The sequence below is a fragment of the Danio rerio genome, chromosome 11 (assembly GCF_052040795.2).
Source record: "Danio rerio strain M-AB ecotype USA chromosome 11, GRCz13ab, whole genome shotgun sequence".
Taxonomy (NCBI): domain Eukaryota; kingdom Metazoa; phylum Chordata; class Actinopteri; order Cypriniformes; family Danionidae; genus Danio; species Danio rerio.
Window position 1 is genome coordinate 19,343,386 of NC_141031.1, and position 15,437 is coordinate 19,358,822.

General features: G+C 36.1%; 1 protein-coding gene across 4 annotated transcripts in view; it reads right to left on the reverse strand.

Annotated features, from left to right (window-relative positions):
• suclg2 (succinate-CoA ligase GDP-forming subunit beta) overlaps window positions 1-15,437 on the reverse strand; it is a 253,960-nt gene that overhangs the window by 103,178 nt on the left and 135,345 nt on the right. For all 4 annotated transcript variants that reach the window (XM_087271811.1, NM_001386309.2, XM_087271810.1 and 1 more), the window contains 2 exon segments: window positions 9,373-9,534; window positions 7,358-7,500 (listed from right to left, as the gene is read on the reverse strand). In XM_087271811.1, the coding sequence (XP_087127937.1) occupies window positions 7,358-7,500; window positions 9,373-9,534 (305 nt within the window).

Consider the following 15,437-nt stretch of genomic DNA (forward strand, 5'->3'; position numbering starts at 1 on the left):
TATTTTTTATTTAATTATAATAATAATAATAATATTAATAATAATAATGATAAAAATAATGGGTGTCACGGTGGCACAGTGGGTCATTTGACCACCTCAAAGCAAGAAGATTGCTGGTTTGTTATATTTTTATTAGCCTGTTGTTTACAGTGACAGTGATGTTTCAAAGCAGCATAACACTGCTAGTTCACGACCTTAAGTTTTGAATATTCAGTGGCAAAATATATCTTTGTAAAACTTGTTTTCATAGTTGAAAAGTTAAATCACAATTCTTGTTGTGCAATGCTAAACCTTTATGTTGAAAGAGTGCAAATATATATTTTTTTTAATATATATTGCACTTATACATTCTGTTTATCTTGAAAATATTTAAATGTGCTATATGTTCTAAAATGGCCCTCTACTGTAAACTGACACTCTGGCTCTGAGAGAAGAGCCAGTTTGTAAAAAAAGTCTTGGTTTGGCTTGGTTAATAAATAATCAAACTCATTCAATGGCACAGCATCCTCTTTCACATAATCTCATAAACTTAATCTAAAAAGTTAGTGCAGAATTATCGCATTGTATTGGATATGGGTGTGAATCGTATCGTGTTGCATCGCAATATGTCACAAATGTATCGCTAATATATCGGATCGTATTCTTTGTATCGAGATGCGTATCGGATCGGCATTATAGCTTAGATGCCCAACCCTAATGCATACATACGTGTTCATACATAAATTAGATTTTTTTTTAAATAAGAATTTAATACTTTTATTCAGCAATAGATAGGAGAAAAGTGGTAGTTAAACATTCAGTTTTTATAAATGATTATATAAAAAGATATAAGTAAATAAGTAGACACACACACGCACGCGCACACACACGCACGCACGCACGCACGCACGCACGCGCACACACACACACACACACACACACACACACACACACACACACACACACACACACACACACACACACACACACTTTCAAAATGCATAAAAGTATTTAAAAAATAAGATACAGTTAAAATATATACGATAACTACTACTACTACTACTATTACTAATAATAATCGTAATAATAATAATAATAATAATAATAATAATAATAATAGTAATAACAATAAATGTATTATTATTATTATTATTATTCAGATTTCTAATTAAAATATTACTGCACTGCAAATAATGCTTTTCTTACTTTTTTGTTGATTTTTGTTTTGTTTCTAGTCCAAATATCTGAAATCAAGACGTATTTTCTAAACAATAAAAAAAAAAATATTGTATTGTTTTCAGAAATTATATACCAAAATTAAGTGACCTTTTACTTAAAACAAGCAAAATAATCTGGCAATAGGGTGAGCAAAGTAATCTTGTTTTTCCTTTTGACAAGATTATTTTGCTTAAATTATTGGCAGATAATTCTGTTTGTTCATTTAAGAGAAAGACTTGGTTTGAACCAATCAGCATGCTCTGTTGTGAATGAGATGCAACTGCATTAATATGCATAATATAGCTTCAAAAACTCATTTTACCTGTTACAGTGTTCAGAGAGACGCCATGTTGTGTTGCAAACCATAATTCAAACAAGCATAAGAAGAAAATTTGAAAATGGGTCGTCATGAAGGTTTTGTTTCCATTTCCCTGCAATAAGAGCACTGCTCACCTTACAGTGGTCTGCTAACACGTGACAAAATTATGTTCGTAAGGAACATTTTTTACCCAAGACCTTTTCATATCTGGAAATGGTGAAATACAGATTTGCCACTCCTTTAAAAAAAAAAAAAAAAGATGCGGTTTCAGTTGTGTTGATGGGTTCATGACTGTAACGTTCCCTTGCAGAACGTATTTTGGATAAGTGTTAGTTTAAAATTCTACTATACTATGTTACTATAAAACATCTATGAGTTTAAAATTAACATCTATTCTATGTACAGTAATAAAAGCATTTTTTTTTTGCAGTGTACATAATCACATAATTACAGTTTTCACTGTAAAAAAAAATAATAATAATAGGGGCATCCTTAGTGGATTAATTTTGCACTACAAGCAGCAATTAGTTCTATCATTTTGTGTTCTTCAACAAAAGCCAACTGTAAAAGAACCTGGCAGATCACCCTTAATCTCAAGCACCAGAAGCATTTCATTGTAAAAGAGAGGCATATTCAATCCCAGGACGCCCTAAGCAAAACACATGTCGTGCTCCAGGACAGAATGAGTGAGCTGTATCTCCAAGATAACACATTAATGTGCTGGACGGGACCCCTCGCATTCATGTACACAGAGGTTCCACCAACACAAACTGACACACAACAACATTTGTTTCAGATATACCTTGCAGCGGCCAGCAAATAGCATCAAGCTCCAGCGCTGGCTCTAGTTAACCTCAAATACACATCACACAAGCCCGATGCTGCAGTCTTCTCTACCCAGGGCAGGTGAAATCCCCACTGGTCACAATTACCCAGCCAAGCACCTTCATCAAACACCCGGTGCCTGGGAGCACGTCTGACGCACCCCGGCCCTAATTCACTCCCACTCTAAACTACACTGCATAGGGACCAAATAGCCAAAAGCAAAAACATCTATCCATCCATGTCTCAAACTCTGGAGGAAGGAAGGCGGTGGGATAATGGTGTTGTTTAGCCATTGCCTTTTGGATTCAACTAGCAGGTGCTTCCGGCTTTTTCTAAAACCGTGGCAAATGGGAAATGTTTTATTCATGATCCGTGATAAAACTTCCAATGTGGTACGGTGTGTGTGATGGCCGTTGACAAAGTTCAAAAGTAAAAAGGTCTCCGTTGCTCTTTTTTTTCCATGTTTTAGTGGCATAAGAGCCTGGACAATGGATACTGACAGAGATAGACTTATGCGCAACACAGCAAAATAAAATAAAACCAAACAAACATTAGTCCACAAGACAACGGAAACAAGCCACAATGAAATAGAACCATGGAAAAACAATGGAATTTTAAAAGCAAATAGAAGTTCACAACACAATGAAAGCAAGCCACAATAGAAATGCTCATGACCACTAGGGGGCAGACAGTCTGCAGAAAAGGGCTGAAACTGTTTGTATGTGTACTTAGGGTTTAACGATACACGAAAGTTACGATTCGATGTATATCTTGATAGAGAGCCCGGAAAACAATATATTCTCGAGTCTGAAGTCTGGAGTGATGATGCTAATAATGCAGCTTTAAATTACATGAATAAATAGTCTCCACTTCACTTCCTAATCTGCAATTGCCTCTTTGAATATCACACTAACTGTACAAAAAAAAAAAAAAAAAACCTACTAATACTTCCCTTCTTAGACTTTACAGACCTGAAACTTGCCTTTAGTACTTATTCATTGTTGCTCTTAGTTGTGTAAATTGCTTCCTTGTCCTCATTTGTAAGTCGCTTTGGATAAAAGCGTCTGCTAAATGACTAAGTGTAAATGTAAATGAAATACAATTTAAATTGGAATTCAATAAGAAAACAAATAAATAAATAAATAAATAAATAAATAAATAAATAAATAAATTCAGCCAATGGCAAAGATAATTGATTTCTTTTAACATTACATATATGTACAGTATTAAGAAAGAAAGCATCTGCTCTACTTGAGAAATAGGGGGAAAAAAGGCAGGGGAGCAAACGGCCAATATAAAACAGAAGAGAAAATAGAAAAGCGAGAGTGGTAGACAGTTCAAGTCTTTTCTTTGAGCTGTCGGGGAAGGTAGCTTTGGCGAGTAAGAATAAAATAAATCCTGTATATCAAAGGAGTGTATATATACAATGATTTTGCCTCCCTGCAGACTCTAAAGGAAGGGTTATGCAGCCTGACGGGACATCAGCTTAAACCCTCCCTGCTTCAATTTCAAAGTCCTAAACTGAACGACACTGCAATTCCAGCTGGACTTAAAAGAATGTTCTGGGTTTAAGAAAGGTTAAGACTCAGTCAACAGCATTTTTACGTCTATTACTCCACACATTATTTTACTTATCTCCTAGTTCAAAAAGTCAGCGTCTGGCGAGTTTTTAAAAATAATTGAAGCTTACATTTGTGTAATAAGACTTGTATTCATTTTGCCTTTAAAAATGTGGATCAATTGAGATATGCAATGCAATACATTTCTGCATATGTAAAAGCAACTTGAACTTGATTTACTTGATATGGTACTTATCATCAGTTCTAAGTTCTCTTGCATGAGACACTTAGGCCACGTTTACACTAATATGTTTTATGTTTTGATGTTTTAGAATGAAAACGATCCAAGGCCACACTGGCATTTCACCTAGCGTTTCTGAAAAGATCTACGTCCGCACTATACCTCTGAATTAATTCGCACATCACGTGACCACACACACACACACACACACACACACGCACACGCACACGCACACACACACACACACACACACACACACACACACACACACACACACACACACACGCACTGGCATGCACTGCAGCAAATAAGCACGTCTGAGCTCCAGGCAGTCGGTGGGTGCTGTGAGCACACCTCCCCAGGTGAGAGCAGCGCACGTCGGACAGTTCATCAAGGATTTACTGCTAGATGTCATCTCACTATAAGTGTTAAACGTGATATTTAATTAATTTTGTCTCTATCTAATGACTCTTGAACCTATTACTTGTTCTCAGGTAACGTGTTTTGGCTGAGTGCAAAGATAACTTTATTTTATAAACTTATTGCATTACTGATTGCCATTATTGATTATTAAAACTGATATTAAAACTGATATTCAGCAAAAGAAACAGGGCATGTATCATATTTTTCCAATGAAAATGAAAGTAGGCAGTTATGTTATAGGTTCTGTTTTGTTATAAATATACATACAGTGTAGATGATGGTCATATAAATATGCAGCTACAAGACACCTCGATATTTTTAGTGTCTGTTAAAATAATATCAAAATGAAAATAGGCAGTTTCTTACATCGTGTTTTCATTTTATAGTTAAAACAACGTAGCCAAGTGAAACAACGTAGCCAGGGCTAAGTAAATGACAATATAAAGTACACTGTTCCCTTTTAAGATTTCCCCATTGTGTCCTCTGGAGTTTGCTTTCCATATCAAACTTACAAGAAAAGGATGCAAGAGTGAACTTTGTGCACTTACACTAAGAAAAAAGCTACAGTCTGCAGCCACGCCTCCAATTTCAGATGTCTCCATTTTCCCCCATCCCCACTAACACGGAGCAGCATCGCTTTAAAACGAAAACAGCCTCTTTAGCATTTACAAAACGCTCCGTTTTCAGGGCTTGACTCCAGGGTAGTGTGGATGGAATGCGTAGTAAAAGTTATGCGTGTTAAAACTCAAACACATCAGTGTAAACGGGGTCTTAGTATCCTTACAAAAATTTCTTTAGTTAGAAATTAATGCATTTTGAGTGGTGTACATCAGGTGTTAGTTTTAGGATCATTTTTGATGAGGGGGAAAAAAAAAAGTTATTTTTTATTGAGGTGGGTGGATTGCTTGCAATCACTAACCAGTTGTTAAATTAAAGCTGTTAATTGGAAAAAGCCAAGTTCCACCCAAAATAAATAAATAAACACACAACGTTAAACCTTTTCAATGGAAGAAAAAAAAGACAAGAGCAACACATATATAACCTAACCTAGCCTGGTTTCTTCCAATAATAGAGATCTTTTGTATCTACTGAGGAAGTCAGAAGATTTTCTGTGATAATCAACTTTATGCTACAGCAAATCTACTTTTATTTATATTAAATGAATCAATAGATACAAATCGACATTATTTTCTATAGTAATTTACAATATGCAACAGCAGCTTTGAGCTTAGCTTAATTTATATTAAACCCCACATCACTCCTAAAAACAAATGTGTTTCTATACTACAGTATAGGAGTCTGGTGGTCGGATTATTATTATACACCAATTATTTTTCTAGTAATTTTTTGTGCTTTGTTTTTGGACAGGTCTGAGTGAGAAGATTTCTAATACTAATCAACAGAGAATGACTTGAAATAGGCAAGGGAAAACAGTCCCAAAACAAACATTTCCGATGGAAGATAGAAGGCAACCGCGTATTTCATCCCGCCGGAGGATCCAATAATTAACATTCCCATTAATATTCCTTCCACAGAGCCTTAGTGGCTCTGAATGCTTCTGTGAAATGCAAATTGCTGTACACAGAGGCTCCAGAATGGGAATCGTGTGACTTCAGGGGAGGGACGCCTCTCTACAGCAATAGAGCTCAGAGAATTTTCAGGTACCCCATTGATGACAGGAGGGCTGGAGAGACAAGAGGAGACCTGAACAACAGACTTGCCTTGAAGAGAAATATTCAACTCTACCTTCATTATCTAATCAAGAGTGACTCAGTCTGTAAAATATAAGATTTTTTTTTTTTATTTATGTTTGTTTTGCCCTTCTAAAAAAATAAAAATAAATAACGGCTTGATTGCCTGGAAAGGGCCAAGGAGAAATATACTTCATACTTTGAAGACTATTTTCTTTTCTCTATTTTCCTTTGCTGATGAATTCACAGCAAAACAAAAGCATCTACAATCGGAAAAGGAAAAACATGGACATGAAGTGATGAAATCAATTCCAGCATGTGCACAGCGTTTCTGCTTTAGGTTGCAATACTCAAAAAAAAAAAAAAAAAAAAAAAAAAAACATAGTTCGCTATTAAAAGCCAGCCCTTATGTTTACTGGCACACAGTGAGCATGATACTAGACGAATTCCATGTTTCCCATCATTGTAAACAGAGCTCTGTTATGAAGACATCAGTGTGCATCCCGAATACAAACATGCCGAGCTGAAACCAAATCAGGTGAATATTGACATGTGTGCTTATGACAAATACAAGCAAATTATCCACATCGTGCCAGGAATTCTGGTCTGCTTCGGCAAAGGATCATTATCAGAAAAACAACTTCTCAGCTCGTAAAAGCTGCAAGCAAAGGATCTTGCTCTCCAGAGCGAGTAATCAACATGAGGAGGACAGCAAGTGTGTGTCTGGGGGAGAAAAGAATTGGTAAAAAGATGAGTTATGAGATGTGTGTGTGTGTGTGAGTCTCAGTGTGTTTACAATTCCGGAGCAGTAAAGTGTGACTGTAGCAAAGATATTGATCAGAGTGCAAACTCGTAATGATGGTTAAAAAGAACTGGGTTCGGCCGCAAGCCCACAGTCTTTTGTGGTGCCTAAGGAGTCAACAAAGTCTCAGATGAAGGAAACTTCAAAGAGTAGAAAAGTAAAAACTGTAACGAAGTTAAAGAAGAGCAGCTTGAACTTTTTCTTATTTCTTATCATCTTCTCAGAACACCTCTATATTAACCTTTTATTGGGGTATTTAACCGCTGGGTTTTGATTGAACTATTATAGACTGGTTCATACCTTGGGGTCGGCAGTGAGAAGTTTGAAGGCTGCATACACCTGGTTCTCCTTTACACCTCCGCCCAGGTCCAAGAAGTTTGCCGGCTTCCCACCATGCAAGTCAATGATGTCACATGTTGCCATAGCAAGGCCAGCACCATTAACTGTGGACACAGATCATATTACAGCATCAGCTAAAATAAATACGGTCTTGTCGTACGGTATGATAAGACAGTATGAAGATAATCATCACCTTTGGACAATTTTGGGAAAAAATATTTTTATCCACTTCAAATGTTGACTACCGTACATTCACCCTCATACTGAATATCTATCTTTACAGGAAGAAATAATGTGACTTTTTAAAATGATTCGCTTGTAAGGTCAAATAAATGTAGACCAGAGATTTTGAGTACACTCAATTTATTATTTTTCTTGTTTTGCTTGTTCAAACTACTTATTTAAAATCAACACACTTCTTAAGATTTTATTGGGACAACTTTTTTTTTTTTTTCAATCCACATAAATTTGTTAAAAGTTTTAAGTTAACTTAAATGATTTGTGTTGGGACACCATGAATGAATTGTGTGGAACCCTGCATTTACAAATGAAAGTATATATAAGTATAAAAGAGTGTTTTCATGTTGGAGAGAAAAATGTAAGCAAAGCCACTGAACTGAACAAATATTGCACATTTTTGCTCACTGCTGCTCATAATGATCAACTACTTTCATGTTTTGGCCTGTACTAACGAGCTGGAAGGAAAAAAAAATATATAGAGTTGAATTCACATTGAAAGGCATCTTTAGCATACAAGATTCAGATACTTCAGAAATTTTAACAGTAAAATCATAATTTGGTAATATAATGTCTTTACTTCTTACACTAAATGCTTGTGCTAAATCTTGGACTGAATCTATAAAAAAAAAAATTAAATACCCTAGCAATTTGATATTTATCTTGAATTAAACGTCCCTGAGATTTTAACTCAATAGCTTTATTATTAATATTTTGTATTTTTTTTGCACTTTATTAATATTTTCCCATACTTCCCTTCTATTCCCTTTTGCATTGTTATAAGATCAATAAAAAATGTTGCTTTTGCTTGTCTTAGTTTCTTTACAACTTTATCACATAACATGTGATGTTTATAGTTAAATCTAATCAGCTCGTCCACGTTGCACATTTACAATCAAACTACATGCAAAACAAAAAATTATTTTAGATCCTAACCCCATTGACAGCACAATTCGCCCTCTAAATCCACTGCCCACTGCTTTCCAAAGCAAGCAAATTGTGTTTGACTAAAAGTGTACGGGGTGTCAAGAGCGCTTGTAGTATCTGTGTTATCCGGCTTGTTGAGCCGCTTTGAGCTGTAAAGCAGCCAACGGATTCAGCCATTTCCAGCTCATCCCAGCTCTCCTGGATAACACATCTCTCCTTATTCAGTTCTTCAGTGCCGAGCGAACACGCTGGCACAGGCTCTGACACTCCACTCAATAAAGCCAAATTCAGCCCAACAGCTGTCGCGTTGCTGGTTTACAAAGCTTTTAAGGTGCAAACTAACTGCGAGTAAATTGTGCGTGAGTGCGTTTGTGTGTACACGACAAGGTCAGTTAGAGTCACCAATGCGCTCGTCTTGTTCTCAATGCTTTGCTGTGAGAGCCCTGATTTATAATGAGGGACCACTTAAATGTGTAGCCTAACAATCATATTTGCTTGAGTCGTTTTCCGGAAGATTCCTGCTAATTAGAGCCCATCGGTTCAGGCAGGTCCCTTATGGAGCTGTTTCAAAGCTGCTGGAGATGATGACTGGATTGGCGCCCATTTTATAACACTTTCACAAAAATCCCGTCCTCAAGACTAAAATAAATGCGTCGGAAACTACTAAGAAGACTCAGGTTTGAAATCTCTCTTGAGACATGAGATTGATGCAGAGCAGGTTTTTGAGAGCTTTGAAATCAGGATGTTTTGAAAAAGTTCATCTCGTGTATTGTTAATGATCTTGTAAATTTTATGGAAGTTTAAAAACATACCGAAACAGGCGATGTTTCCATCCATTCCGATGTATTTGAGGTCGTATTTTGCCGCTTCGGTTTCGATGGGGTCACTTTCTGCAGTGTCGTCCATGGAGAAAACCGCTTTCTGTCTGAATTCTGCATTGTCGTCGAAGTTGATTTTAGCATCAAAGCACACAACTGTTGAAAGAGAAAGAAGAAACGTGTTCTAACTCGGGCAGTCTTTTGAAATTTAGCTCGTATTGCAGCATTTTTGGTACAGTTGTTCATTAATTAAATTTAGAATTAAAAAGTTATATTTAGGAGCTTTAAAGTGTCCCTTTTTATATTAAAGATTTGTTTTAAAGCTCATAATACATTTTATGGCTGACATAAATATTGTAAATTAAAAATATATATATTAGGGGTGTCAAAATTAATTGTTTTTTTTGGTGCACCGCGATGCAGACGCGGACAATACGTTATCGGTTCTGTAATAATCATAACCGGTTATTATGTACTGACGTCATTTATCTCCAACGCGCTCTGTCGCAAGGGAGGTGAGCGCGAGTATTTACTACACTCAGCCAACTCAGGGCCGGCCCGTGGCATAGGCACCATAGGCAAATGCTAAGGGCGCTGTATATCCAGGGGGGCGCCAGAAATGAGCGCGGTTCAGTTGGTTTTGTTTTCGATATTCCTGACACACATTCAGTTACAGACGGCATTAACTCAAAAACCTCTTACCCTAAAAAGATCTAAAGTGTGTTTCCTACAAAAAGACAAAGCTGGTTATGTTTCACAGCTGTCTTTCTTTTTTTTGACTTGACATTATGAGCACTGCCCCGTTTAAGCCCTCGCAATATGTGTTTAGTCGGGAGAGCTCATGCTGAGAGGAGCTCTCAGTAAGGGACCGTCGGAAAAGTGCTTCTTTTTTTCGTTTTTTTTTATTTTTCTGCTCCGCTCAGCGCGAGCTCTCCCTGTTGCAAGGGCTTAAGTGTGTGTGTGTGTGTTTGTTGCTGTCTATGTTTGTGTATGTGTTTGAATGTGAGACAGTGTGGTGCTGTGTCTGTGTGTTTATACAGACAGAATGTTATAGCCTCCCCCCTAAAACATAATACTGTATATGGAAAGCATTGTCAATGCACCGTGATGCACCGAGATATCGAATTGAACCAAATTGAAGGCATGATAATTGTAATCGAACCGAACCGTGAGACCAGCATAGGTTCACACCTCTAATATATATATATATATATATATATATATATATATATATATATACATACATACATACTCCTATATATATATAAAGAGTTCAGATGCAAAAGCCGCTAAATGCTAAATCTGCCAAAAATGAGCTAATGACATTGAGTGAATGCTTTAGGCAAGTTGTATTCCATCAAAAAATAGATTTGCTTCTAATCATCCAAATCCCAGAGTCAGCCCATTCAGAAATAACAGTTTGTTGGCAAAAGCCTCTAAACACCACTTTGACAGCAAAAGCCCGAGAACCAATCAGATGGCACAAATCGAATCATATGTTTTCAATGTAGCAGTGCACCGATACGCCGGCTTTTATGAGGAGACTGTTTGATTCTACTTTCGATTTTAAAAGGCGAAGTTTGATGAACTTGATGAACCTGTCCGACTGTCAGTGAATGGCAAATGAAATGTCCCTTTAATGAAACGTCCCAACTAATTACACTGTCTTGTCCCAAAAAAAAAAAAAAAAAAAAACAGAAGTGGATTTACCTGGTTTTGATACAAAAGAAAATCTACCTTCTTAAAAACCAAAGAATTGTCCAAAGTGACATATTTGAAAAAAAGTAGTTTTATTTACTAGCTGATAACCTTGTCATTGCATTTAAAATGAAACTTCTAAACCTAATTAGAGGAGCCTGAAAGAAAATGCTTATTTACTAGAAAAGAGGTCTGATGGATTTAGAGGGTTTTGCATCTGAACTCTTCATATATGTATATAGAAAATAAATGTGTACACCCCCTTTTGAAAATTCATATTTATATCCATTACTCTCTGAATAGAGATGATAAGTGTTTGTTATATTAGAACAAAACAGATGTATTGAAGGAATATATTCATTAATACAATATTTTAGTCACTAAACATCTTTAGAAATAGAAAGATAATACATTTAAATGGATGTGAAATAATGCAAAAAAAAAAAAGACAATTATGTGTATATAGTATGTATATCAGTGGTGCCCAATCCTGTTCCTAGAGATCTACCTTAAAGCAGAGTTCAGCTTCAACCCTGATCAAAAACAACTAAACCAACTAGGATCTGAAGGAGCACTTGTTAATTAAAGACAGGCATTTGATCAAGGTTACAAGTCCAGGAACAGGATTGGATATAAACTGTACAGTATATTGTTTTGCTGATGATTTTTTTATTTTTATTTTTTCATTAGATTATCTCCAGAATATTTATATTATTTATGTAAAATATATAATAGACCCTTTCACACATACAGACCTTTCCGGAAAATTACTGCCAATTTTCCAGAAAGGTCTATGGGTGTAAACAGGTACAAAGAAACGTTTCTGCAGGTGTTTAGAAATGAAACTAAAGAGACAGTTGTTGTTTAATTTTATTGGTGATTCCTAATATGTAATGTAAATGAAAGCTTGGCAGTTTTGGAGAATTTGATGTTTCTCCATTCAGAAAGAATGCCCGCGCATACTGCCTGAGAGGCGTTTCTAAGATGGCTGCCGAGTGAAATGACTTGCCTTAAAGGGACTTTGACATTGCGACGGATTCACACATGCACTGTTAATGAAAATAACCCAAACACATTTTTTCAGACACACTTAGCTGCACACACACACACACACACACACACACACATATATATATATATATATATATATATATATATATATACATACATATATATATATATATATATATATATATATATATATATATATATATATATATATATATATATATATATATATATATTTATATATATATAAAGATATGTTAACAAGACTGAAAAGCATAGCAGCAGACACAACTCTAACTCCATGCAGTGCATACATCCTCAAAAGATATACATTTCTGCTTTAACTTTAACTGGATTAAATATTTATGTTTAAGATATATTCATTAAAGTATAAATAAATACAATAAATTAATAAAAACACTCAACAAGAAAATTATGAACCAAAGATCACCTATAGTTTTTGCTTAGTTTTCACATCACCACACTCGTATCAAGATCTTTTTTCCCCTCCACTTCTCAAAGCATCAGTTATTATTCAAAGCCATAGTGTTGGTCGAATGTGGCAAATTGGCAATGTCGATTCAACATCTAATAACCTGAACCTGCATATATGTAAACAAAAGCATTCAGCTCTGATCACAAACACCAGTAGTTTCAACATGATCCACACAAATATGTCTATATATTTTATAAAGCGGCGCTATCTTATACAACAAGCAGGCGCACAGAAACAGATGCGGTATCAGAACATTAGCCAGGGAATAGAGTTGTCGGTGACTCTTTTGGCCGTATGTGACCAGACCCAGCAACTCCCTCATTTGCAGTGTTTTGCAGCTTCTCGCTGTCTCTCGGCGCTCGCTAGTCGCTAACAAAGCTAATCTGTGTAGGGAAGTACAGCAGGTTCACCGAGCTATTATCAAACTCAACTTCACACTGTCACCAGGAGGGTTTTACTCACTACATAACAGAGCTCAGATAAAAAAGAAGAGGAATCTTTAGCATACAGTCTGTATTTTCAACTTATAATACAGTTGTAAGTCGCTTTGGATAAAAGCCTCTGCTAAATGACTAAATGTCATAAAAAGTTGTAATTTTTCCCCTGTATAAAATTAAATGATTAACATTAAACAACATTTTATAAGTTTGAAGCAAAGCATATATTAAATTCAAGAGAAAAAAAACACATTTAGATGCAACAAATTTGGTTTTTGTTTAAAAGTTGATTGATAGCATGTTTTATGTTGCTGTCAAGAAAAAAATATCTTGATTAATGTCAGTGTCATAGTGTTGTTCCTAAATAAATATAAAGGAAAAAAACACAATAGAACAATGGTACAATATTTGAGATTGTTATTAAATTAAAATTTAAGCTCTGAATCAAACTATAGTTTAAATTTCCCTCCCCCAGGCCAGGTCACTTTCGTTTTCATTTTCAGGTTGAGGGCAGCGTGATAGTCCTTTGCCTGGAGCGACATTTCAGCTTGCTCCGGCCCTGATAGCATTAAAAACACTTATTCTCAATATTCCACATTTTATCTGCACTACTGGTAAATGTTTGTTATGACAAATAAACTTGAATAACAAAATATAAATATGTAATTTTAAATATGCAAATTAAACTTACTGTAAGTAAAAGGGCACCCATTTTACTCCTTTTATTATTTAAAAAGCCCATATTATGGGTTTTTGTAAAAGCCCTTCCATGTAGTTTGTAACACAGCTCTAAGTGAAGTGAAGTATCCAGCTAAGGCTTAAATCTGTAAGAGTACAGTGTTTAAAACTGTTAATTCATCTATAAAAGAGTCGACTCATAGTGCTTTAAACGAGTCGCCTTGATACCGAGTCATTAGGTGTTTCGCCATGACGTACTAACGAAACCAAGTTATTCACGTGCACGTGCAAACCCAGGAGATTTCAAACCTGCGGCCCCGCCCTCTAACACAGACACCCAGACACACACACATACACAAACACACAAACATGCCGGTCGATTGAAGTCACACTGCAGATGGATATTATTGAGTCTCTACCCAAAGATGAAACCTCAGCATTATAGCCAAGCAGTTGGAAACAACTGGAAACTTCTGGAAACATGCTACAAAGAATACTTCATCGCCGTTTGTTAAAGGAAAGATCAGTAAAGAGTAACTTACTGCTGGACATGTCAGGATGGGTTTCTTCCTCTATTTTTCAAGTGTAAGTATGTATGATTAAAGTTGCCTCGTTGGCTCTAGCTTGCAAATGTATTTAGTTGTGATTTGTTACTTATAACCGCGTGTACTGTATCAGGTTAACTCGCTTTATTCTCATATCGGGTGCAAAGCCATGTTTAAAACGCGACGCGTGCTGCTTTGTTTACGGAGCACCATGGAGGAGGGTAGTGTGTGTGTCTGTGTGTGTGTGTGTGTGTGTGTGTGTGTGTGTGTGTGTGCGCGCGCTGTCGTCCGAAGGTGTGTGTGTTTGTGTGTGCGCGCGCGTTGTCGTCCGGAGCAGGGTGTTTGTGTGTGTGTGTGTGTGCAATATGTGTGTGTGTCTGTGAAAAGAGCAGAGTGAGACAAGCTAGAAGATCTCCTCAACTGTTTTTGGAGTTTTTGCTCAATAAAATAGATAGACGTCTGTATTTTCAAGTCCATAGTCTGTATTTACATTCACCCACTGGCAGCTAAAATCCACGCCTACACTATCGAGCGTGTATGAACTGTGATTACTTTTATATTGCTGATTAGCTGTTGGGCATTTCACTCTCTCACTGAAGGCAGTCGACCAATCGCAACAGACTGTCATCGGTCCAATCAGCGCAGATTAGCTTCGCGCTAAGGAGGGGTTTGGGAACAAATGAAACACTGGACGTTTCATACGGGAGTCGCTGGGATAATTAGGTAAAAAAAAATGCAGATTATAAGACCATGAAAGTGTTTTTTGACCTTGCATGCATATTAAACTGTTGTTGGAGACACTTACAACCAAGATATGACCCTATTTCATGTATATTATGGGCTCTTTAATAAATGTCTTTCGTGTCTCCAGAATATGTCTGTAAAATTTTAGCTCAAAATACCCATCAGAATATTTATTATTCCTATCAGAATATTCAATTCAATTCAATTCAATTCACCTTTATTTGTATAGCACTTTTACAATGTAGATTGTGTCAAAGCAGCTTCACATAGAAGATCATAGTAAATTGAAACAGTGTAGTTCAGTTTTCAGAGTTTAATTTCAGTTCAGTTTTGCTCAAATCAGTGTGGTTTAAAAATCACTACTGAGAGTCCAAACACTGAAGGGAAAATCCATCGATACTTAGTACAGTAAGGTCTTTCCCAGTGGTTATTTGATGTATTTGTTGTGAAGGT